General features: G+C 41.8%; 2 protein-coding genes and 1 long non-coding RNA gene across 7 annotated transcripts in view; 1 reads left to right on the top strand and 2 right to left on the bottom strand.

The window, feature by feature from the left end:
* Window positions 1-480: 480 nt before the first annotated feature.
* On the bottom strand, window positions 481-16329 carry LOC127635775 (polyubiquitin-like). Its single transcript, XM_052115998.1, has 3 exons — window positions 16263-16329; window positions 15699-16162; window positions 481-787 (listed from the first exon to the last, which is right to left on the bottom strand). The coding sequence occupies exons 2-3, from the start codon at window positions 16153-16155 to the stop codon at window positions 783-785; spliced, it is 462 nt and encodes a 153-aa protein (XP_051971958.1). The 5' UTR covers window positions 16156-16162; window positions 16263-16329; the 3' UTR covers window positions 481-782.
* LOC127635801 (uncharacterized) lies at window positions 4375-13057 on the top strand. Its single transcript, XR_007969520.1, has 3 exons — window positions 4375-4451; window positions 10722-10775; window positions 11833-13057. It is a non-coding gene; the product is annotated as an uncharacterized LOC127635801 (long non-coding RNA).
* Window positions 15352-27042, bottom strand: part of LOC127635749 (polyubiquitin-like) — a 33118-nt gene continuing 21427 nt past the window's right edge. For 3 of the 5 annotated variants that reach the window (XR_007969519.1, XR_007969518.1, XR_007969515.1), the window contains exon 3: window positions 15352-15623. The gene's annotated coding sequence lies outside the window, so the exon portion shown is untranslated. Of the gene's footprint in view, window positions 15624-21688; window positions 22228-22327; window positions 22395-27042 lie in introns of those variants that run through there. The other 2 variants (XR_007969516.1, XR_007969517.1) reach the window with 2 other exon arrangements.

Genomic DNA, 27042 nt, shown 5'->3' with positions numbered 1-27042 from the left:
TTTATGACAGCCATTTTGTTTGGTGTATAGACCAGGATGTTAAATGAATGGGTGCTTGGGGCAAAATTGCCTCCGAAAGTAACAAAAATGCTCCCAAAATTCAAAATGTAGGTGCAGAAAATGCCCCAACAATATTTTTTTTCTGAATTCTATTCCAGGTATACATATTACTGCATGAAACACAATTTAATTGCTCAAAAGAATTCATCTTAATAATATCGGTAGATTAAATGAATTTGACATTAGAAAACACATGCCCTCGTAAAGGTTAAAAAAAGTAGGCTAGTGAAATCCAGTTTGTTCATTAATGGAAATGTTAATTTCTGACACTAGCGTAGACCTGCTAATGTGTAACAGTCACTAAAAACTACATTTTACACAAAGTGGAGAACAATACATTGTAATGGTTCAAACATTTATTATTTAATTAAGGATGCAAAATCTAGAATGAAAGATAATTTGTACAAAAATAAAAGGTATTTGTAAAGTGCAAACACTGGAATTACATAAAGGCTTAATGGACAATAATGCATGTTTTACATCAGTTACAGTACATCAACAAAATATATATTTTAAATTCAGTACTCAGCTACTCTGTGTTATATATTATATATTTATGGCATTTAGAAGACAATATTATTTAGAACGACTTAAAAAGTGCTTTAGTTTTTCATGTTGTTTTCATGTTTTGTTTTTTTAAGAATTAACAGACCTATTTCATGCCTATTATATTTGACATGTTTAGTTCTTGTAGTCAGTTAGTCCTGGTCACACTTTATCCATTAACCTCCTCGGAGACGCAGAGTCACGTGAATGGTGCTTCCAGATGTGATGTTGTACTCCAGTAGCTTCATGCCAGACTCCAGTTGTCTCCCGTTGTAAATCAGTCTCTGCTGATCCACAGGGACACTTTCTTTGTTGTAGATCTTTTGCTGGAGCTGATCTACGGTTTCATTGACGTCGACATCGTATGTTTTTGTTTGGCCCTTCTCGTTCTTGACGAACACCTGAAGAGGAAGGATGAGGAGCATCACCGCGGACCCCGAGTGCAAACCGTAACTACTGAGTGTTCTGGAATCGTCATCAAGGCTGATTCGGTGTCCGTTATTTGCAGAAAGTTTCTGCTGTGAAGGTGGCACACTGAAGTCCCGTGAAATGAGCTGCTTCAGTTCACCAACTGTGGTGTTGTAGCCCACAGACAGAGATTTCGTTTCTCCATTAAATCCCTTTATTATTAGATCCATCACGAGCCTGTCAACATTTGATTAATAAAAAAAATCATTAGTATACGATGGTAACTATATTAATATAGATTATTGTGCAATATTTCTCTATGCATTCTGCGACTTACCGAGCTGTTCAAACCTTCCGCTGATTGCTTTTCTGTCTCGAATAGGACTTGTAATTATGAAGTTACTCCAATTGATGTGTGATGTTGTTTGGGGTGGAGGCATTATTTATACGGCATGAATTTATGCCCCACCTGTTTCGTTTTCGAAGACTCACTCGCTAACTTTCGGTTTCCTTTCTGCAATTAATCGCTGATGTAATTCATGAGAAATCATCGCTCAGCAGAATGCACAACACAAGTATCTGGTTAACTCACACTACTGTACATATTTCGACAAACCATGCATTCAATTAAACAAAAATAAATGTTTGTGTTTGTACATTGTGTAGCACAGAGGTTTTCATCTTTCAATATGATGATATTCATGTGAGAGACACTCTTCCAAAAAATAAAAATAATAATAATTGGTAATAGCAACTTCACTGATTTTTTATCCATGTAACCCTGGTGATTTTCCCTTAAAAGTTAAGCTGGAGTATTTAAGACCCTTTCAAATAATGTTTCTTGGGTACGAAGTTTATATTTCTTTACGATGTGTAAATGGGATCTGCGCCTTTAAGAGCATCGTTCTGTGGTAGAGTTTGGTTGTAATGTAGGCCTACATGTGCAAAACGTGGGTTTTACAAACCAGTTAGGGTTTGTCCTTTATTCATTGGAGCATAAGTTATTAAGCCCGCCTGATACCTATGGAATGTATGTATGATTGGGTCTTGGAAGTTGGGAAGGGAAAAAAAGAGAGGAGAAAGGAGAGAAGATGGATGGATGAAGGTGTGTGTTGAAACGCGCCGTGCTGAATGTGTGAGAGAATAGTGATTAATCCGACCAGGATTGGTTGATTTATTTCTGATTATTATATTCAGCAGAGATTTTGTTTAACCAAGGGTTCGCTGGCTGTAAGTTATCTTTTAGTTTGTATACACTTGTGTGAGTTCCATACGAGTTAGTGCTAACTACAAACGAAGTAGTAACTTGAGTATCTAAATAATAAAGCAGACTTTATCAACGTGAATAACGGTGATAAGGAGGAGCTGCACGACTGCACATCCAGGTAGCGCCCTGAATCGCCGAGGGGTTCAGGGTTCCCCTGGCAACGAGGGATCGTAAAGAGTCCAGGACGCGCATATCAGGGACGAAGTGAGTGATCGGAGTTTTCTAACACGGGAGGACTCATTACTTACGGATTGAAGGTATCCCATTTAATGTTTATTTGGCTCTTCGGAGTGAAGCGGCCAATTATCTCTTTATTTTGTGGCCACAACGCACGCGAGCAGCGATACAGGCCTGCAACGAGGGGTGTGTGTGTGTGTGTGTGTGTGTGTGTGTGTGTGTGTGTGTGTGTGTGTGTGTGTGTGTGTGTGTGTGTGTGTGTGTGGGCCCACGTCAGTTAATGTGTTTATATGTTCATTTATAACTGCCATAGCATTTTCATAAGAAGCGTTCGATTTATTGTTATTTATTTTCTGTAAAGGGCAGTTCATATATATGTAAATAGATTGGATGGTGCATTTAAAAAAAGTGTTAAAACCATATTGAGAGGCATTTTATTTATCATAAGTTATACTTAATTGTTAATATTCATATTCATCTGTGGGTTGTCATACCATTCTAAAAGTACATTAATCATAGAGATTGTGTATTTCTAAAATATTCCAACTACATTTATGTGACATCACTCTAGAATAGACAGGTAATTGTAGTTTACTGTTTATTTATCATCTTTCTAGTTTAATTTTTTCCTATTTCATTTAAATTCGTATTTCTTTTTTTAATAAACACTGTAATTGTTTACTTGATGTGATTTCATTAATTTTACTAATTGGTTTGGTTGAAGATTAACCTGAATATTTCCATTGGGTTAATTCACATTCACTTTAAATGCATGGTTCTAGTTCAGGAGAGGAAATTGGGTATTGTGTAGGGTGTTAAGAGAGTTCCCTTATAATTAGTCGAGAGACTGCAAAGTTTGAACCCGAGTACCCGCCCTAAGAGCTCAGGTACGTCATTCCTGAGAGGGTAGAGGGTGCTACATAAATATTGACCTCATAATTGTTTTTATGCACGGCATTAATCGTGCATATTCCTAAACCACATCTAATTCTCACAACTCGTGTTTTTGGAGTTTATTATTATTATTATTTATTTATTTATTTATGTCTACTGGCATTTTTTAGCCAGCTGAACAATTAACACCAATTTCAACAACAATACAACCCATAGAAGAGACTGTAGGCTACTTAAGTCCTCACTGCCTCGTTCCCATCAAAAATCAAACTTGCCACCACTCTGAATAAGGTGAATTCATATGAAATGTTCTATTTCTGAGTTTCATGCAGGCACATAATAAAAGAACAGGAAATTGAATCATCATTTGGAATGCAAAGTTATTCCCCATGATCACGTGATTGATTGGGGCACACCAGGTAATGTGCGTCACAGGGTGGGTCAATCATGCCTGCTCCATTCTGACAACAAGTGAATTTTCGAGGTTCTGCACTGGACAATGCGTGATGGCGTAGACCTCATTCGTCTTTTTTCCACCTTTGGTTACAGCTGGCACATGGAAATTGAAAGCCAGACAATGGAAAGAGAGAGTTTAATACCACTAAAAAATGAAAGAGAAGTTCCCAAAAAAACTACCCTACACTTTTCAAATTGTAAACCACTTTTACATAGGAGTATAATATTTGCCAGACGCAGGCTATAAGGAAAGATGTCTTGCCCCAAATAGGGGTATTGCCCTAGTGGCGCAACATTGTCCATTTTTCATAATTTAATACATTTTGTTTTAAGTATGTGTGACAGGATAAAGGAGCTAGGTTATTGGTTTATTAGTGGATGGGTGGAAGACCAATGAGGTGGTAGCACCTTTAGTATTCAAGGACCTTTATTTTGACGTCAGTTGACGTGTTTTGCTGATTCCGGGCTCCCCCCCCCTTGGCATTTCCTTTCCCTGTTACGGTGGTTTGCAGGTATGTTAAAGCTAGTAGCATTTTGCAATAGGCTGGACTGCTCTGTTGTAATATGTACTGTTTATAGTTTGATTCACAGCATTGCCGGCGACATGGGCATTGGGAGGAAGGGCGGCTGTATGTGATCACAGGTATGTGCGGCATTCTTGGTAAACTTTACTAGCGGTTATAGTAGTTACGATGTACTGCTCTCGCTAATAGTAAAATAGCGGGTGTGTGGGTGCTGGCTGACGGATTGGGCTGCGGCGCTTGGAGCAATCATACAACGGACCGGTGGATGTTGTTCATTTAAAATAAACCAGGCTGTGGCGCTTTGAGTAGCCACATAACAGGCGGTTGGTGTTCACTTGGAGACACTGTAAGTATTTCGTTCTTTTTTTTGGTTTGGGATTTTATAGACTTTGTTTAATATCTGGTGTTTCTGGTGTTAAAGGGAAAGGGGACGTCACCATCAGTAAACTTTATCCAGTGTGAGGACGCTACAGGAGATGCCGCTGCTGTTTTGCTTATCGGATTAAATTTCTTATTTTCGTTTGATTGTTTGCACCGCTGTGCTGAGTTCCCTATCGAAAGGTCTCTCCTATTGCGTAAGTAGCTTACGCTATGGGAAAACTCAGTTTCTCGAGAAATATTGAAGTCTTTATGTAAAACGCATTGCAGCTGCACAGCAGACAGTGATGAGCGAGGCAGCTCGGTCATTGGCTGTGCTGCGGCAACTGCTCGAACCAGTGACGGGGCGACTTAGAACGCGTGACCAATGACGGCGAGTCCCGCATTCGCGCGCTCAGAGCCTGCTGAAATTAGCATATGAGGGCTATATAATGAGCGTCCCGTCATGCCAGTTCTTTTAGATTTAAACTCCTTCAGCGAAGACCTTTTTTGGTCTTTGATTTTTGGAGTCTTTCGCCACCGTGGACAAGCTTGCAGCGGGACTGCTGAGAGGACGCCGGCATCTTCAGCCGCCTTCGAAGCCTTTTGCTACGCCCTCCGGCGCGCATCGCATATCCTTTTACTGAACAAGCGTTCGCCCCCGTGACGCTTTTTAAGAAAGTAAAAGAGTTATTTTCCAGGCGTTGTTTCAAATGCCTTCAGCCTGCGCCTCGTGCAGAGGCCCTCTTTCCGACGGAGATCGGCACATCACCTGCACTCGCTGCCTGGGTCTGGACCACGCAGAAGCTGCACTCATTCAGGGCGGATGCCCTGAATGCGACTCCTTGGGCCTCGCCGAGCTGCGCACTCGCTTTGCCGTTTTCACCGCAAGCGAGCCGGCTGCCCCCGTGCTGCCACCTCTGTTCGAGCCGCGCAAAAAAAGCACCGCTCACAGAGGCTGCCAGAGCACCCCGACTCCGGTGATGTCACGCCAGCTCAGTCCCCGCGGGCATCACCGCTACCAGATGTCTCCCCGCCGCCAGTCCATTTCGCGAGAACGGACCTGCACCCCTCCAACAAAGCGGTGGGTCTCGTCTCGTTCGGCACATCAGGGGACGACGACGGAAAGGATGACAGCCTCTCTCTTGATGCTGCATCCGACGACTGGCCGGGCTCGTTCGACCCTGTGCCATCGGCATCAGCGGACACGAGCGCGGGCACCAGCATGGACTTGGAGATCGTCCGTATCCTGTCTAAGGCCGTGGAAGACCTCGGGCTCGACTGGTCTTCTCCGGAAGAACCCGCCCGCAGCCGGCTGGATGAGTGGTTCCTGCAGGGGCGCCGGCAGGCCCCCCGACAGAGACCCTCTCCTTTCTTCCCTGAGGTGCACGACGAGCTCACAAAGTCGTGGAAAGCCCCGCACTCGGCTCGCCTAAAGCCTTCTTTCTCTTCTTCGCTCTCCTCCAGTGGATGGCGCGAGAGAAAGAGGCTACGAGGCAACTCCGCCCCTAGAGGAGACTGTGGCCAACCATCTATGCCCACCCTCCACCGCTGGATGGAAGGCCAGAGCTTCTCACCCATCGAAGCCGTGCAGAACCACATCAGCTCTCACCGGTCGCGCATACGCCGCCGCCGGTCAAGCTGCATCAGCGCTGCATTCGATGGCGGTTCTACAAGTGTTTCAGGCCAAACTTCGCTCTATGGACTAGTCTGGACCTGAACCCGACGCTTTTAAGGACCTGCGCAGTGCTACGGACGTAGCTCTGCGAGCCACAAAGGCCACCGCCCAATCCATTGGCTGGGCCATGGCTAATTTGATCATCCTTGAGTGCCATCTGTGGCTAACGCTAACGGAGATGAAGGACGCGGATAAGGCACCCTTCCTTGACGCACCTGTCACTCCGAGCGGCCTGTTCGGACCTACGGTGAGAGATTTCATGGAGCGCTTCACTGAGGCGCGGAAGGATTCGCAAGCTATGCATCACTTCCTGCCTAAGCGATCCAGCTCATCTCAAAAACCGCCCCAGCAGCAGCAGCGAGCCAGAGCAGAGCCGCCCGTCTCCCAGCCGAAGAGCAGACCTGAAAAGGACGCTCGACGCCACTCGCGTTCCGCTGGCCGAAGAAAGCCGCAGGAGCAACGAGGCACTCGACCCAGAATCACCCTGAACACAGAGCCTCGTAAGTCTTCCTAGCAGCAGGAAGAAAGAGAGGGAGTACGCGTCTCGCAAATGCCGGACCGCTCCCTCGCAAACATTTAAAACATTACCCAGTCCCCTTACAGGCTCGCTCACCTGCAATCAAACGCCGTTTTCACGGCGACACACAGAAATCACCAAAAGAGTCATTTTCTGCCTGTGTCACTAAGGGTTCACATGTCCACACTAAAGTGCGCATTCCCACATATCAATACTGTCCAAACAGTGCCAAACACCTCCCCAGCTCAGGCTGGATGTCTCAAAAATGTAGTTCGTGTGCCTATTGTCATGTATGCACCACTACACACAAGCACTGTTCCCACAGTTATAAACACTTCCCCAGTAAAAACGGGAAGTGCTATAAGTGTAGCACGTGTGCCTGCCGTATTGCACGCACCCCTACACACAGCTACCCACACAGTTTCAAACAGCAATGCCGCAAACATCACAGATGCAATGCGCGAGCTAAGAAACTCCCCGCTAAATGCGGAAAGCTTTATGAATGTGGCGCGCGTGCCCATAATGATGAATGCACCCCCACTTCAAAACACCGTTCATACAGTTTCAAGCACTCTCTATTCGACGCCTTGCAACATCGTTCAGAACGGGCGCGCACGCTCCCGTCAAACGATTTCAGAGAATGCTCGGTCTCATGGCCTCGGCATCAGCTGTACTCCAGCTAGGATTGTTGCACATGCGTCCTCTCCAGCGCTGGCTCAAGAGCCGTGTCCCCACTCACGCGTGGCGCTCGGGCCACTTTTTGATCAGAGCGAATCACGGCTGTATAAAAGCCCTGATGCCCTGGAAAGCCATAAACTGGTATCAAACCGGCGTGAGTCTGGGCGTGAATACGCGGAGGAAAATGATCACAACAGATGCCTCCAAAATAGGATGGGGGGCCCTTTACGAGGGCAGGCCTGTTTCCGGCTTTTGGTCAAACCCGGAAAAGCGCCTACACATAAACTGTCTGGAAATGAAAGCGGTCGCCTTGGCTCTCGGAGCCCTGCTTCCGTACCTGCAAAACGAACACGTCCTGGTCCGAACGGACAACATGACGGTAGTTTCGTATATAAACTGCCAAGGTGGACTCAGGTCGAGCTCCCTGCACTCTATGGCCAGGGAGCTCATCCTATGGTCACAACACCACCTGCGCTCGCTAAGGGCAGCGCACGTGCCAGGCGTCCTGAACCAAGGAGCGGACATGCTATCCAGTGACAAAGTTCTCCCAGGAGAATGGTCTCTCCACCCTCTGACGGTTCAGTGGTTATGGCGAACCTTTGGCGAGGCAGAGGTCGACCTCTTCGCCTCCAAGGAAAACGCGCACTGCCCTCTCTTCTTCTCAAAAAGCACGGACGCGCTCGCCCAAGTTTGGCCGAGCCGCCCCTTGTATGCTTTTCCCCCGATCGCAATGCTGCCTCAGGTCATCAGTCGGATCAGGGAGGTGAAATGTGCAGTGCTCCTGGTAGCCCCACTCTGGAAAAACCAGACGTGGTTTCCAGAGCTGGTACAGATGATGCAATCTGCCCCATGGCCGATTCCGCTGAGGCAAGACCTCCTCGGACAGGCCAGCGGGATGATTCTTCATCCCCGCCCCGATCTGTGGGCCCTCCATGCATGGCCCCTCAACGGGTTCCCGAGAACCTCCCCAGTGGAGTTCTGAAAACCATTACTGAGGCGCAAGCCCCCTCTACGAGGCGCTTGTATGCCCAAAAGTGGAAAATGTTCAGTGACTGGTGTGATACCAAGAGCTTGAACCCCAAAACGTGCGAGATACCAAGTGTACTCGCCTTTTTGCAGGAGCTGCTGGAGGCGGGCCGCACACACTCCACGCTCAAAGTCTATGTGGCTGCCATAGCGGCGTCACACAATCCTGATAAAGGACATTCATTAGGAAAAAACAATCTGATCGTTCGTTTCCTAAGAGGTGCTAGGAGGATGAACCCTCCTCGCCCACCTTCGGTACCGATCTGGGACCTGGCCACGGTCCTGGACGCACTCAAAGGTGCCCCGTTCGAACCTCTCCGAACCGTGCACCTCAAGCAGCTCTCGCTCAAAACCACGCTCTTGCTGGCACTCGCTTCAGTTAAAAGAGTGGGCGACCTGCACGCGCTGTCATCAAGCGCTGCTTACCTGGAATTTGGACCTAACGACTGCAGAGTTGTCCTTAGGCCAAAGCACGGGTATATTCCTAAGGTGCTCTCTACACCCTTCAGAGCACAGGTGATATCTCTGGCAGCGCTATCGTCCTCAGCAGACGAAGGTGATGCAAATTTACTCTGCCCGGTCAGGGCGCTCAGAGTATATTTGGAACGTTCTGCCCTGTTCAGACAGACGGAACAATTATTCGTATGCTTTGGCGGCCGAACTAAGGGTCTCGCTGTCTCAAAGCAACGAATATCGCGCTGGATAGTGGATGCTATAGCGCTAGCTTATGGAGCCAAGGGCCTTCAATGCCCCTTAGGCGTCAGAGCTCATTCTACGAGGAGCATGGCCTCCTCGTGGGCATGGTCGAGTGGGATACCCATTGAAGATATTTGTGCAGCGGCAGGCTGGGCTCGCCTTCGACATTTATCAGGTTTTATAACCTACAGGTCCCCTCACTGCATTCCAACATTCTATCAGTCTGACTGTGGAATGAACTGGAGTATGTATATGCTGGGCATCATCTCCTCCCTTATAAGGTCCGTCTCTGACCGACTTAGAGGGTTTATTATGCGTACCAGTACACAAAAGCTCAGTACATGAGATATGTGCTTGTGTTTGTACAAGGAGCGCCCCACCTTGAAGGCAAGGGCGCCCTGTCATACCCCACTATATAGCTCGCCGCTGGCCGGCTCGTGGAATATCACTTTGCTTTAAGGCTCAGGCACCTGCCTCTGGCTTAATAGAGCGAAGTCAGCATGCACGGCGTTTTACATGGTGTTCCCATAGCGTAAGCTACTTACGCAATAGGAGAGACCTCTCGATAGGGAACGACTCGGTTACTAACGTAACCTCGGTTCCCTGAGAGGAGGGAACGACTATTGCGTAAGCTGCCGTGTCTGTGCTTGGTCAGTTCGCTTCAGTCGATTGACCCTAAAAGAACTGGCATGACGGGACGCTCATTATATAGCCCTCATATGCTAATTTCAGCAGGCTCTGAGCGCCCTCATTGGTCGCGCGTTCTAAGTCGCCCGGTCACTGGTTCGAGCAGTTGCCGCAGCACAGCCAATGACCGAGCTGCCTCGCTCATCACTGTCTGCTGTGCAGCTGCAATGCGTTTTACATAAAGACTTCAATATTTCTCGAGAAACTGAGTTTTCCCATAGCGTAAGCTACTTACGCAATAGTCGTTCCCTCCTCTCAGGGAACCGAGATTACATTAGTAACCGAGTCGTTTACCGCTTAGCAGGTCGGTTCTTTTGGGTTAACCAACCCACGCTCTGTGTTACTGCTTGTGCGATGTATGATTGACTTGACTGGTTAAGTGTGTACCTTTATTTTTTTGTGTTTGTGGGATTTTAGTTGCCTTTTCCTGTGTTCTGTCTTGTTGGATTTTTCTTGTAATTACTGCGTGTGGATTATTTGTTATTGGTTTCTTTATGGTTTTTGTGTTATTTACTTTTTTTATATTGGTACATATTAATTGATGGTTTTCTTTTGTACAACTCATTGTAACCGTTTTGGAGTTGGATTCCGTGATAATCACTCAGGCACTGCCTTTTTGATTGGCCTTATCCGACAGGCTGCTGGGGCCTTTGATGTGCCAATCATTGTGGTTGTACATTTCATTTGGGTTGGGGGAGTTAGTATAATTTCTCAGTTAATTATTATTTGATTCTCTTCTTGTGTCTCCAGGAGCCGGTAGGGGTTCGAGGCGGAACGGGGGAGGCCGGCTGCCTTTCTTTAGAGGTGTGTGTGCTTCACAGTGTGTGATGTTTATTAACACAATTGCCTTGCAGTGCCCTGCTGTTTGATTTTGGGGTGAATTTAAGTGGGTTTGGACGACCTCTGAGTGCGCCCGGCCTGCCTTGTTCCTGCGAGGCCTGCCCTGGAGAAGTATTTTTCTATGGTGTGCTTTTTAGTGATGTGTCTGTTTTAACAAAATAAAGTATATTTTGTATTGTTACCCCTGTCTCACTGGCTTATATCTTTGCCCTCAGTGGGTAATACTTACCTGTGTGTCCTCCCTTGGAGTATTTCCCTGGCTCTCCACCAGGGTGGCGTAGTCAGATATAAATTAAAGTGTAATTGCAAATCTTTCATACCTAGTAACGCCACATATGCTTATCAGTAATGCACACTGCTCTTAAAGAGGCACTTTCTAGGCCTATACTTTTTGTATAATAAATTGGTCACATTCACCTTGAAAACTTTGACCACTTCGCCATGCTCAAACAGACTTTGAAATGACTGTAACTGTACATTTCAACAGGTTCTATGAGGGATATTGACTTGCAAGCACATATTGTATTAAATTAAATAAGTATTGCTTGTTAATTTATAGATGTTGATGCGTTCAATTGTAGAGGAGACTGGGCCAGTTGGAATGGGTTGTATATCAATAGTAAACATCTACATAATAAAGTAATGAGCCAATAGTCCAGCTCCAGCAGACATATTTGTATTGATGCATTATACATCACATCCAAATGTTGACTATGCGAAAATATCTGTTTGAAAATATCAGTCAGTGTGACAGTGGTTTTCATTTGGCATAACATCAAGTTAACAAAGCACAATGCATGATTTTAGTTCATTTTATTATTTTATATGCAAGGCAAAATATAATAAAACATCATTCATAAAAAGTACAAATATATAGAGTCAAGAAAGGCAAAACTATGCTTATCCATTTTTTAATACAGTAAGTTGTTGCATCACCATAATTCATAAAATATATTTTAACAACATTCTGCTAAAACTGAGTGTTACAGGTCTATAAATTACTCTATTTTCACATTTCCAGCAGACACTCTTATCCAGATGAAGGGTGATCTCTGAAGACCTCTGATATATGCTTCTTGAGCTCACCAACTGTGGCATTGCTGTCCAAAATCAGACATTTCTTATCACCATTCAACTGTTACTTCCTGATCCATGTGCCTTAGGAATGCTGCATGGATGCTTGAGGACTGCAGATTTGGCCAGGACAATAAATTGCTATGTCTGTACTGTGAGACACCTAAGAGACAGGAAGGACAGTTGATCGTCCTTGCAGTGGCAGACAACGTGTAACAACTCCTGCACAGGATCGTTACATCCGTATATCACACCTGCGGGAAAGGTACAGGATGGCAACAAAAACTGCCCAAGTTACACCAGGAACACACAATCCCTCCATCACTACTCAGAATGTCCGCAATAGGCTGAGAGAGGCTGGACTGAGGGTTGTAGGCCTGTTGTAAGGCAGGTCCTTACCAGACATCACTGGCAACAACGTTGCCTATTGGCACAAACCCACCTTAGCTGGACCAGGCAGGACTGGCAAAATGTGCTCTTCACTGACAAGTTGAGGTTTTGTCTCTCAGGGGCAATGGTCTGACTCACATTTATCGTTGAAGGAATGAGCATTACACCGAGGCCTATCCTCTAGAGCGGGATTGATTTGGAGGTGGAGTTTCCATCATGGTCTGGGGCGGTGTGTCACAGCATCATCTGACTGAACTTGTTGTCATTGCAGGCAATCTCAACTCTATGCGTTACAGGGAAGACATCCTCCTCCATCATGTGGTACCCGTCCTGCAGGCTCATCATGACATTGCCCTGTAACATGACAATGCCACCAGCCACACTGCTCGTTCTCTGCATGATTTCCTGAAAGACAGGGGTGTCAGTGTTCTGCCATGGCCAGCGAAGAGGCTGGATCTGGCATGTCTGGAACCTGTTGGATTGGAGGGTGAGGGTCAGGGCCATTCCCCCAGAAATGTCCAGGAACTTGCAAGTGTGTTGGTGGAATTGTGGGGTAACATCTCACAGCAAGAACTGGCAAATCTGGTACAGTCCATGAGGATGAGATGCACAGCAGTACTTAATGCAGCTGGTGGCCACACCAGACACTGACTGCTGCTTTTGATTTTGACCCCCCCCCCTCCCCGTTCAGGGACACATTATTCAATTTCTGTTAGTCGCATGTCAGTGAAGCTTGTTCATCTTATGTCTTTGTTGTTGAGTCTATTTATTTTCATACAAATATTTACACATTAAGTTTTGCTGAAAATAAAAGCATTTGAAAGTGTGAGGACGTTTCATTTTTTTTTTTTCAGAGTTTTTGTAGCCTACGGTAATTGTTATATATTTGGCTGACACTCTCTTATTCAGGAGACAATCATTTTCTGTTTGTCAGGTTGTGAAAGAATCGAAGTGGGCTGTTCATCATGACGCTCAACTGTGACCAGAATCCTGTTGATATAAAGAGTACTGCTACTGGTCACTAAACTTCACCTGTTTGCTGACCTACAGCTTTTAGTGTCCCAGCTCATGTGGTGATTTCTGATTGGTGTGTTGTTGACTGAGGTCTCAATTTCTGTAAAAATCAACATGATGGGCAATGTCGTGCAGTTCCATACCATGCTATTTGACCTTAAAAACATGTCCTTCTTACACATGTCACACCGCTCAAATGTCTCTGTGCCAATTCCAATTGACACCAAACAAATAGGTAGTCAAACTGAAATTGTTTTATATTGTGCAGGTCACTGGGTTTGACCAAGTCAAGTTTTTAAATGAAAGTCATTGACATTAAAGCCGTTTGTCAGCATTTTATTAATGATCAAAAAATCTTATCTTCAATACTCTGCTTATGCCTGTGATTTGCTTTCAATGATCTTGATAACTTGTTATATTGTATCTTATAGTTCTAATGCATAGCATATGCTGGCAATATACGGTGCATGGCTGTACTGATATCAAAAACTTGGTCTATGCAAGGAAACAAACTTCAGACCTTCAAAACAAACTTAAAACAAGTTACTGGCCTGCAGTGAAGATGAACTGGAAGGTTTGGACACTGTTTCAGTTTGTCAACATCAACTATATACCTGTTCAGGTAAACATAGGACTCATACACTAATACCTTCCTTTAAATTACATACCATACTCACTCAGACCTTCTCTTTCTCTCTCTGAGATAGTTTTGAGTTCTGTTTGTCAATCTGGTTGACTTATTCTGGTATGCTCACCTTGCCTCTGTCAGGAAATGAAACCAAACCTGATTAACACTGACATGAAACCAACTACAGTGGGCCTAGATTGTGCCTTTAAACTGTTGTGTATCAGAAATATACAAGCAGCATATTCCAGTATAACTGGCAGGAAATATTTGTCTATATTGTCAATATTTGAAACATTTTCTATAATAAGTAACATTGATGTATGTCTGTAAAGACATTTTAATTGTTCTGTAATAAATCAAGAAACAAGAAACCCCTTAAGATTTTTCTTCTTTTACTTAACGGTTTACTTAAGTTAAAACTAGCCCCTATCCCTTGATTCATTATGCCCAAATTGAGTGCACCACATCCTGTACAACAATGCCATTCTATAGTTTGCTATAAGTTGCTCTCAGTGGCAGGCTAGCACCTTGCATGCCATTGGTATGAGTGTGAGTGTGATTGTGTGTGTGAATGGGTGGATGGGACACAGTGTAAAGCGCTTTGGTAACCTCTAAGGTTAAAAAAAATGCGCTATATAAGTGCAGACCATTTACCATTTACCAGTTTGTGGAAACACTGAAAATGATGTCAGGATTTTGGATTGTTTTATTCAGTTAATAAAAGAACATGACAATGACCTGCTGTGGGGGCATGTTGTCACAAAGGGTCAACGTGTGTTAAATGAACTGTAACATTTCATGTGTACAATGACCATGGAAATGTTTGTAGCCCTTTCTTGTAGGCAAGATTTTAAGCTATGGACCTACAAATAAATATTATTTTTTTAAATATAAACATATCCTGAGAAATGTGCACTGAAGTGTGACAGCTTGCCCCATCTCGCCTATTCACCGATTCAGATCAGACATAACAAAATTTGAGACATAACCACCAATTTATGACAGCCATTTTGTTTGGTGTAGCGTAGACTAGGGTCATAAATGAATGGGGCAAAATTGCCTCCGAAAGTAACAAAATTGCTCCCAAAATTCAAAATGTAGGTGCAGAAAATGCCCCAACAATTATTTTTCTGAATTCTATTCCAGGTATACATATTACTGCATGAAACACAATATAATTACTCAAAAGAATTCATCTTAATAATACCGGTAGATTAAATGGATGAATCTGACATTAGAAAACACATGCCCTCATAAAGGTTAAAAAAGTAGTCAAATCCAATTTGTTCATTAATGGAAATGTTCATTTCTGACACTAGCGTAGAATTGATAATGTTTTGTGTGTAGCAGTCACTAAAAACTACATTTTATAAAAAGTGGAGAACAATACATTGTAATGGTTCAAACATTTATTATTTAATTAATGATGCAAAATCTAGAATGAAAGATCATTTGTACAAAAATAAAAGGTATTTGTAAAGTGCAAACACTTGAATTACATAAAGGCTTAATGGACAATAATGCATGTTTTATATCAGTTACAGTACATCAACAAAATATATATTTTAAATTCAGTACTCAGCTACTCTGTGTTATATATTATATATTTATGGCATTTAGAAGACAATATTATTTAGAACGACTTAAAAAGTGCTTTAGTTTTTCATGTTGTTTTCATGTTTTGTTTTTTTTAAGAATTAACAGACCTGTTTCATGCCTATTATATTTGACATGTTTAGTTCTTGTAGTCAGTTAGTCCTGGTCACACTTTATCCATTAACCTCCTCGGAGACGCAGAGTCATGTGAATGGTGCTTCCAGATGTGATGTTGTACTCCAGTAGCTTCATGCCAGACTCCAGTTGTCTCCCGTTGTAAATCAGTCTCTGCTGATCCACAGGGACACTTTCTTTGTTGTAGATCTTTTGCTGGAGCTGATCTACGGTTTCATTGACGTCGACATCGTATGTTTTTGTTTGGCCCTTCTCGTTCTTGACGAACACCTGAAGAGGAATGATGAGGAGCATCACCGCGGACCCCGAGTGCAAACCGTAACTACTGAGTGTTCTGGAATCGTCATCAAGGCTGATTCGGTGTCCGTTATTTGCAGAAAGTTTCTGCTGTGAAGGTGGCACACTGAAGTCCCGTGAAATGAGCTGCTTCAGTTCACCAACTGTGGTGTTGTAGCCCACAGACAGAGATTTCGTTTCTCCATTAAATCCCTTTATTATTAGATCCATCACGAGCCTGTCAACATTTGATTAATAAAAAAAAACATTAGTATACGATGGTAACTACATTAATATAGATTATTGTGCAATATTTCTCTATGCATTCTGCGACTTACCGAGCTGTTCAAACCTTCCGCTGATTGCTTTTCTGTCTCGAATAGGACTTGTAATTATGAAGTTACTGCAATTGATGTGTGATGTTGTTTGGGGTGGAGGCATTATTTATACGGCATGAATTTATGCCCCACCTGTTTCGTTTTCGAAGACTCACTCGCTAACTTTCGGTTTCCTTACTGCAATTAATCGCTGATGTAATTCATGAGAAATCATCGCTCAGCAGAATGCACAACACAAGTATCAACTCAAAATCAACTCGTGTTTTTGGAGTTTATTATTATTATTATTATTATTTATTTATTTATTTTTGTCTACTGGCATTTTTTTGCCAGCTGAACAATTAACACCAATTTCAACAACAATACAACCTATAGAAGAGACTGTAGGCTACTTAAGTCCTCACTGCCTCGTTTTCATTCCCATCAAAAATCAAACTTGCCACCTCTGAATAAGGTGAATTCATATGAAATGTTCTATTTCTGAGTTTCATGCAGGCACATAATAAAAGAACAGGAAATCGAATAATCATTTGGAATGCAAAGGTATTCCCCATGATCACGTGATTGATTGGGGCACACCAGGTAATGTGCGTCACAGGGCGGGGCAAACATGCCTGCTCCATTCTGACAACAAGTGACTTTTCGAGGTTCTGCACTGGACAATGCGTGATGACGTAGACCTTATTCGTCTTTTTTCCGCCTTTGGTTACAGCTGGCACATGGAAATTGGAAGCCAGACAATGGAAAGAGAGAGTTTAATACCACTAAAAAATTAAAGAGAAGTTCCCAAAAAAACTACCCTACACTTTTCAAATTGTAAACCACTTTTACATAGGAGTATAATATTTGCCAGACGCAGGCTATAGGGAATGATGTCTTGCCCCAAATAGGGGTATTGCCCTAGTGGCGCAACATTGTCCATTTTTCATAATTTAATACATTTTGTATTATCTGAAAGAGGCACTTTCTTTTTTATTTTATTTTTGTATAATAAATTGGTCACATTCACCTTAAAAACTTTGACCAAGCTCAAACAGACTTTGAAATGACTGTAACTGTACATTTCAACAGGTTCTATGAGGGATATTGACTTATATATATGACTGATATTGAAAGCACATATTGTATTAAATTAAATAAGTATTGCTTGTTAATTTATAGATGTTGATGCGTTCAATTGTAGAGGAGTGTGGGCCAGTTGCTATGGGTTGTATATCAATAGTAAACATCTACATAATAAAGTAATGAGCCAATAGTCCAGCTCCAGCATACATATTTGTATTGATGCATTCTTATTCATCACGTCCAAATGTTGGCTATACGAAAATATCTGTTTGAAAATATCAGTCAGTGTGACAGTGGTTTTCATTTGGCATAGCGTTGCTCTTTGTTTACCAGGCATTCGACATCAAGTTGACAAAGCACAATGCATGATTTTAGTTCATTTTATTATTTTATTTACAAGGCAAAATATAATAAAACATAATTCATGAAAGTACAAATTTATAGAGTCCAGAAAGGCAAAACTATGCTTATTCCATTTTTTAATACAGTAAGTTGTTGCATCACCATAATTCATAAAATATATTTTAACAACATTCTGCTACTACTGAGTGTTACAGGTCTATAAATTACACTATTTTCACATTTCCAGCAGACACTCTTATCCAGATGAAGGGTGATCTCTGAAGACCTCTGATATATGCTTCTTGAGCTCACCAACTGTGGCATTGCTGTCCAAAATCAGACATTTCTTATCACCATTCAACCGTGTTACTTCCTGATCCATGTGCCTTAGGAATGCTGCATGGATGCTTGAGGACTGCAGATTTGGCCAGGGCAATAAATTGCTATGTCTGTACTGTGAGACACCTAAGAGACAGGAAGGACAGCTGATCGTTCTTGCAGTGGCAGACAACGTGTAACAACTCCTGCACAGGATCGTTACATCCGTGATATCACACCTGCGGGAAAGGTACATGATGGCAACAAAAACTGCCCAAGTTACACCAGGAACACACAGTCCATCCATCAATACTCAGACTGTCCGCAATAGGCTGAGAGAGGCTGGACTGAGGGCTGTAGGCCTGTTGTAAGGCAGGTCCTTACCAGACATCACCGGCAACAACGTTGCCTATTGGCACAAACCCACCTTAGCTGGACCAGGCAGGACTGGCAAAATGTGCTCTTCACTGACGAGTTGAGGTTTTGTCTCTCAGGGGCGATGGTCTGACTCACATTTATCGTTGAAGGAATGAGCATTACACCGAGGCCTATCCTCTAGAGCGGGATTGATTTGGAGGTGGAGGTTCCATCATGGTCTGGGTAGGTGTGTCACAGCATCATCTGACTGAACTTGTTGTCATAACAGGCAATCTCAACTCTATGCGTTACAGGGAAGACATCCTCCTCCCTCATGTGGTACCCTTCCTGCAGGCTCATCATGACATTGCCCTGTAACATGACAATGCCACCAGCCACACTGCTCGTTCTCTGCATGATTTCCTGAAAGACAGGAGTGTCAGTGTTCTGCCATGGCCAGCGAAGAGGCCGGATCTGGCATGTCTGGAACCTGTTGGATTGGAGGGTGAGGGTCAGGGCCATTCCCCCAGAAATGTCCAGGAACTTGCAAGTGTGTTGGTGGAAGAGTGGGGTAACATCTCACAGCAAGAACTGGCAAATCTGGTACAGTCCATGAGGATGAGATGCACGGCAGAACTTAATGCAGCTGGTGGCCACACCAGACACTGACTGCTGCTTTTGATTTTGACCCCCCCCCCCCCCCCCATTGTTCAGGGACACATTATTCAATTTCTGTTAGTCGCATGTCAGTGAAACTTGTTCATCTTATGTCTTTGTTGTTGAGTCTATTTATTTTCATACAAATATTTACACATTAAGTTTTGCTGAAAATAAAAGCATTTGAAAGTGTGAGGACGTTTCATTGTTTTTTTGCAGAGTTTTTGTAGCCTAATTGTTATATATTTGGCTGACACTCTCTTATTCAGGAGACAATCATTTTCTGTTTGTCAGGTTGTGAAAGAATCGAAGTGGGCAGTTCATCATGATGCTCAACTGTGACCAGAATCCTGTTGATATAAAGAGTACTGCTACTGGTCACTAAACTTCACCTGTTTGCTGACCTACAGCTTTTAGTGTCCCAGCTCATGTGGTGATTTCTGATTGGTGTGTTGTTGACTGAGGTCTCAATTTCTGTATAAATCAACATGATGGGCAATGTTGTGCTGTTCCATACCATGCTATTTGACCTCAAAAACATGTCCTTCTTACACATGTCACACAGCTCAAATGTCTCTGTGCCAATTCCAATTGACACCAAACAAATAGGTAGTCAAACTGAAATTGTTTTATATTGTGCAGGTCACTGAGTTTGACCAAGTCATGTTTTTAAATGAAAGTCATTGACATTAAAGCCGTTTGTCAGCATTTTATTAATGATCAAAACATTTTCTCTTCAATACTCTGCTTATGCCTGTGATTTGCTTTCAATGATCTTGATAACTTGTTATATTGTATCTTATAGTTCTAATGCATAGCATATGCTGGCAATATACAGTGCATGGCTGTACTGATATCAAAAACTTGGTCTATGCAAGGCAACAAACTTCAGACCTTCAAAACAAACTTAAAACAAATGACTGGCCTGCAGTGAAGATGAACTGGAAGGTTTGGACACTGTTTCAGTTTGTCAACATCAACTATATACCTGTTCAGGTAAACATAGGAATCATACACTAATATCTTCCTTTATACCATGCACACTCTGATCCAGTATTATTCAGTATCTTACTTTCTCTTTCTCTCTCTGAGATAGTTTTGAGTTCTGTTTGTCAATCTGGTTGACTTATTCTGGTATGCTCACCTTGCCTCTGTCAGGAAATGAAACCAAACCTGATTAACACTGATATGAAACCAACTACAGTGGGCCTAGATTGTGCCTTTAAACTGTTGTGTATCAGAAATAAACAAGCAACATATTCCAGTATAACTGGCAGGAAATATTTGTCTATATTGTCAATATTTGAAACATTTCCTATAATAAGTAACAGTGATGTATATCAGTAAAGACATTTTAATTGTTCTGTAATAAATCAAGAAGCAAGAAACCCCTTAATATTTTTTTTTTTTCTTTTACTTAAGGGTTTACTTAACTTAAAGGTTTTTTTTAGCAACTAGCCCCTATCTCTTGATTCCTTTTTCCCAAATTGAGTGCACCACATCCTGTACAACAATGCCATTCTATAGTTTGCTATAAGTTGCTCTCAGTGGCAGGCTAGCACCTTGCATGCCATTGGTATGAGTGTGAGTGTGAATGTGTGTGTGAATGGGTGGATGGGACACAGTGTAAAGCGCTTTGCTAACCTCTAAGGTTAAAAAAACAATGCGCTATATAAGTGCAGACCATTTACCATTTACCAGTTTGTGGAAACACTGAAAATGATGTCAGGATTTTGGATTGTTTTATTCAGTTAATAAAAGAACATGACAATGACCTGCTGGGGCATGTTGTCACAAAGGGTCAACGTGTGTTAAATTAAATGTAACATTTCATGTGTACAATGACCATGGAAGTTTTGTAGCCCTTTCTTGTAGGCAAGATTTTAAGGTATGGACCTACAAATAAATATTATTTTTTTAAATATAAACATATCCTGAGAAATGTGCACTAAAGTGTGACAGCTTGCCCCATCTCCCCTATTCACTGATTCAGATCAGGCATAACAAAATTTGGGACATAAACCCCAATTTATGACAGCCATTTTGTTTGGTGTAGCGTAGACTAGGGTCATAAATGAATGGGGCAAAATATAGGTGCAGAAAATGCCCCCACAATGATTTTTTTCTGAATTCTATTCCAGGTATACATATTACTGCATGAAACACAATATAATTACTCAAAAGAATTCATCTTAATAATACCGGTAGATTAAATGGAAGAATTTGACATTAGAAAACACATGCCCTCATAAAGGTTAAAAATTAAAGTCAAATCCAGTTTGTTCATTAATGGAAATGTTCATTTTTGACACTAGACCATGTTTTGTGTGTAATAGTCAATAAAAACTACATTTTATAAAAAGTGGAGAACAATACATTGTAATGGTTCAAACATTTATTATTTAATTAAGGATGCAAAATCTAGAATGAAAGATCATTTGTACAAAAAATAAAAGGTATTTGTAAAGTGCAAACACTGGAATTACATAAAGGCTTAATGGACAATAATGCATGTTTTACATCAGTTACAGTACATCAACAAAATATATATTTTAAATTCAGTACTCAGCTACTCTGTGTTATATATTATATATTTATGGCATTTAGAAGACAATATTATTTAGAACGACTTAAAAAGTGCTTTAGTTTTTCATGTTGTTTTTTTTTTTTTTTAAGAATTAACAGACCTATTTCATGCCTATTATATTTGACATGTTTAGTTCTTGTAGTCAGTTAGTCCTGGTCACACTTTATCCATTAACCTCCTCGGAGACGCAGAGTCATGTGAATGGTGCTTCCAGATGTGATGTTGTACTCCAGTAGCTTCATGCCAGACTCCAGTTGTCTCCCGTTGTAAATCAGTCTCTGCTGATCCACAGGGACACTTTCTTTGTTGTAGATCTTTTGCTGGAGCTGATCTACGGTTTCATTGACGTCGACATCGTATGTTTTTGTTTGGCCCTTCTCGTTCTTGACGAACACCTGAAGAGGAATGATGAGGAGCATCACCGCGGACCCCGAGTGCAAACCGTAACTACTGAGTGTTCTGGAATCGTCATCAAGGCTGATTCGGTGTCCGTTATTTGCAGAAAGTTTCTGCTGTGAAGGTGGCACACTGAAGTCCCGTGAAATGAGCTGCTTCAGTTCACCAACTGTGGTGTTGTAGCCCACAGACAGAGATTTCGTTTCTCCATTAAATCCCTTTATTATTAGATCCATCACGAGCCTGTCAACATTTGATTAATAAAAAAAAACATTAGTATACGATGGTAACTACATTAATATAGATTATTGTGCAATATTTCTCTATGCATTCTGCGACTTACCGAGCTGTTCAAACCTTCCGCTGATTGCTTTTCTGTCTCGAATAGGACTTGTAATTATGAAGTTACTGCAATTGATGTGTGATGTTGTTTGGGGTGGAGGCATTATTTATACGGCATGAATTTATGCCCCACCTGTTTCGTTTTCGAAGACTCACTCGCTAACTTTCGGTTTCCTTTCTGCAATTAATCGCTGATGTAATTCATGAGAACTCATCGCTCAGCAGAATGCACAACACAAGTATCAACTCAAAATCAACTCGTGTTTTTGGAGTTTATTATTATTATTATTATTTATTTATTTATTTTTGTCTACTGGCATTTTTTTGCCAGCTGAACAATTAACACCAATTTCAACAACAATACAACCTATAGAAGAGACTGTAGGCTACTTAAGTCCTCACTGCCTCGTTTTCATTCCCATCAAAAATCAAACTTGCCACCACTCTGAATAAGGTGAATTCATATGAAATGTTCTATTTCTGAGTTTCATGCAGGCACATAATAAAAGAACAGGAAATCGAATAATCATTTGGAATGCGAAGTTATTCCCCATGATCACGTGATTGATTGGGGCACACCAGGTAATGTGCGTCACAGGGCGGGGCAAACATGCCTGCTCCATTCTGACAACAAGTGACTTTTCGAGGTTCTGCACTGGACAATGCGTGATGACGTAGACCTTATTCGTCTTTTTTCCGCCTTTGGTTACAGCTGGCACATGGAAATTGGAAGCCAGACAATGGAAAGAGAGAGTTTAATACCACTAAAAAAATTAAAGAGAAGTTCCCAAAAAAACTACCCTACACTTTTCAAATTGTAAACCACTTTTACATAGGAGTATAATATTTGCCAGACGCAGGCTATAGGGAATGATGTCTTGCCCCAAATAGGGGTATTGCCCTAGTGGCGCAACATTGTCCATTTTTCATAATTTAATACATTTTGTTTTAAATATGCTTATCAGTAATGCACACTGTTCTGAAAGAGGCACTTTCTTTTTTATTTTATTTTTGTATAATAAATTGGTCACATTCACATTAAAAACTTTGACCACTTCGCCAAGCTCAAACAGACTTTGAAATGACTGTAACTGTGCATTTCAACAGGTTCTATGAGGGATATTGACTTATATATATGACTGATAAAAGCACATATTGTATTAAATTAAATAAATATTGCTTGTTAATTTATAGATGTTGATGTGTTTAATTGTAGAGGAGTGTGGGCCAGTTGCTATGGGTTGTATATCAATAGTAAACATCTACATAATAAAGTAATGAGCCAATAGTCCAGCTCCAGCATACATATTTGTATTGATGCATTCTTATTCATCACGTCCAAATGTTGGCTATACGAAAATATCTGTTTGAAAATATCAGTCAGTGTGACAGTGGTTTTCATTTGGCATAGCGTTGCTCTTTGTTTACCAGGCATTCGACATCAAGTTGACAAAGCACAATGCATGATTTTAGTTCATTTTATTATTTTATTTACAAGGCAAAATATAATAAAACATAATTCATGAAAGTACAAATTTATAGAGTCCAGAAAGGCAAAACTATGCTTATCCATTTTTTAATACAGTAAGTTGTTGCATCACCATAATTCATAAAATATATTTTAACAACATTCTGCTACTACTGAGTGTTACAGGTCTATAAATTACTCTATTTTCACATTTCCAGCAGACACTCTTATCCAGATGAAGGGTGATCTCTGAAGACCTCTGATATATGCTTCTTGAGCTCACCAACTGTGGCATTGCTGTCCAAAATCAGACATTTCTTATCACCATTCAACCGTGTTACTTCCTGATCCATGTGCCTTAGGAATGCTGCATGGATGCTTGAGGACTGCAGATTTGGCCAGGGCAATAAATTGCTATGTCTGTACTGTGAGACACCTAAGAGACAGGAAGGACAGCTGATCGTTCTTGCAGTGGCAGACAACGTGTAACAACTCCTGCACAGGATCATTACATCCGTATATCACACCTGCGGGAAAGGTACATGATGGCAACAAAAACTGCCCAAGTTACACCAGGAACACACAGTCCATCCATCAATACTCAGACTGTCCGCAATAGGCTGAGAGAGGCTGGACTGAGGGCTGTAGGCCTGTTGTAAGGCAGGTCCTTACCAGACATCACCGGCAACAACGTTGCCTATTGGCACAAACCCACCTTAGCTGGACCAGGCAGGACTGGCAAAATGTGCTCTTCACTGACGAGTTGAGGTTTTGTCTCTCAGGGGCGATGGTCTGACTCACATTTATCGTTGAAGGAATGAGCATTACACCGAGGCCTATCCTCTAGAGCGGGATTGATTTGGAGGTGGAGGTTCCATCATGGTCTGGGTAGGTGTGTCACAGCATCATCTGACTGAACTTGTTGTCATAACAGGCAATCTCAACTCTATGCGTTACAGGGAAGACATCCTCCTCCCTCATGTGGTACCCTTCCTGCAGGCTCATCATGACATTGCCCTGTAACATGACAATGCCACAAGCCACACTGCTCGTTCTCTGCATGATTTCCTGAAAGACAGGAGTGTCAGTGTTCTGCCATGGCCAGCGAAGAGGCCGGATCTGGCATGTCTGGAACCTGTTGGATTGGAGGGTGAGGGTCAGGGCCATTCCCCCAGAAATGTCCAGGAACTTGCAAGTGTGTTGGTGGAAGAGTGGGGTAACATCTCACAGCAAGAACTGGCAAATCTGGTACAGTCCATGAGGATGAGATGTACAGCAGTACTTAATGCAGCTGGTGGCCACACCAGACACTGACTGCTGCTTTTGATTTTGACCCCCCATTGTTCAGGGACACATTATTCAATTTCTGTTAGTCGCATGTCAGTGAAACTTGTTCATCTTATGTCTTTGTTGTTGAGTCTATTTATTTTCATACAAATATTTACACATTAAGTTTTGCTGAAAATAAAAGCATTTGAAAGTGTGAGGACGTTTCATTGTTTTTTTGCAGAGTTTTGTAGCCTAATTGTTATATATTTGGCTGACACTCTCTTATTCAGGAGACAATCATTTTCTGTTTGTCAGGTTGTGAAAGAATCGAAGTGGGCAGTTCATCATGATGCTCAACTGTGACCAGAATCCTGTTGATATAAAGAGTACTGCTACTGGTCACTAAACTTCACCTGTTTGCTGACCTACAGCTTTTAGTGTCCCAGCTCATGTGGTGATTTCTGATTGGTGTGTTGTTGACTGAGGTCTCAATTTCTGTATAAATCAACATGATGGGCAATGTTGTGCTGTTCCATACCATGCTATTTGACCTCAAAAAACATGTCCTTCTTACACATGTCACACCGCTCAAATGTCTCTGTGCCAATTCCAATTGACACCAAACAAATAGGTAGTCAAACTGAAATTGTTTTATATTGTGCAGGTCACTGAGTTTGACCAAGTCATGTTTTTAAATGAAAGTCATTGACATTAAAGCCGTTTGTCAGCATTTTATTAATGATCAAAACATTTTCTCTTCAATACTCTGCTTATGCCTGTGATTTGCTTTCAATGATCTTGATAACTTGTTATATTGTATCTTATAGTTCTAATGCATAGCATATGCTGGCAATATACAGTGCATGGCTGTACTGATATCAAAAACTTGGTCTATGCAAGGCAACAAACTTCAGACCTTCAAAACAAACTTAAAACAAATGACTGGCCTGCAGTGAAGATGAACTGGAAGGTTTGGACACTGTTTCAGTTTGTCAACATCAACTATATACCTGTTCAGGTAAACATAGGAATCATACACTAATATCTTCCTTTATACCATGCACACTCTGATCCAGTATTATTCAGTATTTTACTTTCTCTTTCTCTCTCTGAGATAGTTTTGAGTTCTGTTTGTCAATCTGGTTGACTTATTCTGGTATGCTCACCTTGCCTCTGTCAGGAAATGAAACCAAACCTGATTAACACTGATATGAAACCAACTACAGTGGGCCTAGATTGTGCCTTTAAACTGTTGTGTATCAGAAATAAACAAGCAACATATTCCAGTATAACTGGCAGGAAATATTTGTCTATATTGTCAATATTTTAAACATTTCCTATAATAAGTAACAGTGATGTATATCAGTAAAGACATTTTAATTGTTCTGTAATAAATCAAGAAGCAAGAAACCCCTTAATATTTTTTTTTTTTTCTTTTACTTAAGGGTTTACTTAACTTAAAGGGTTTTTTTTAGCAACTAGCCCCTATCTCTTGATTCCTTTTTCCCAAATTGAGTGCACCACATCCTGTACAACAATGCCATTCTATAGTTTGCTATAAGTTGCTCTCAGTGGCAGGCTAGCACCTTGCATGCCATTGGTATGAGTGTGAGTGTGAATGTGTGTGTGTGAATGGGTGGATGGGACACAGTGTAAAGCGCTTTGCTAACCTCTAAGGTTAAAAAAACAATGCGCTATATAAGTGCAGACCATTTACCAGTTTGTGGAAACACTGAAAATGATGTCAGGATTTTGGATTGTTTTATTCAGTTAATAAAAGAACATGACAATGACCTGCTGTGGGGGCATGTTGTCACAAAGGGTCAACGTGTGTTAAATTAAATGTAACATTTCATGTGTACAATGACCATGGAAATGTTTGTAGCCCTTTCTTGTAGGCAAGACTTTAAGGTATGGACCTACAAAGAAATATTCTTTTTTAAATACAAACATATCCTGAGAAATGTGCACTAAAGTGT

This window comes from Xyrauchen texanus, chromosome 4 (assembly GCF_025860055.1).
Source record: "Xyrauchen texanus isolate HMW12.3.18 chromosome 4, RBS_HiC_50CHRs, whole genome shotgun sequence".
Classification (NCBI taxonomy): domain Eukaryota; kingdom Metazoa; phylum Chordata; class Actinopteri; order Cypriniformes; family Catostomidae; genus Xyrauchen; species Xyrauchen texanus.
Note: the sequence above shows the minus strand (reverse complement) of the source record. Positions and strands in the feature narration are given on the sequence as shown.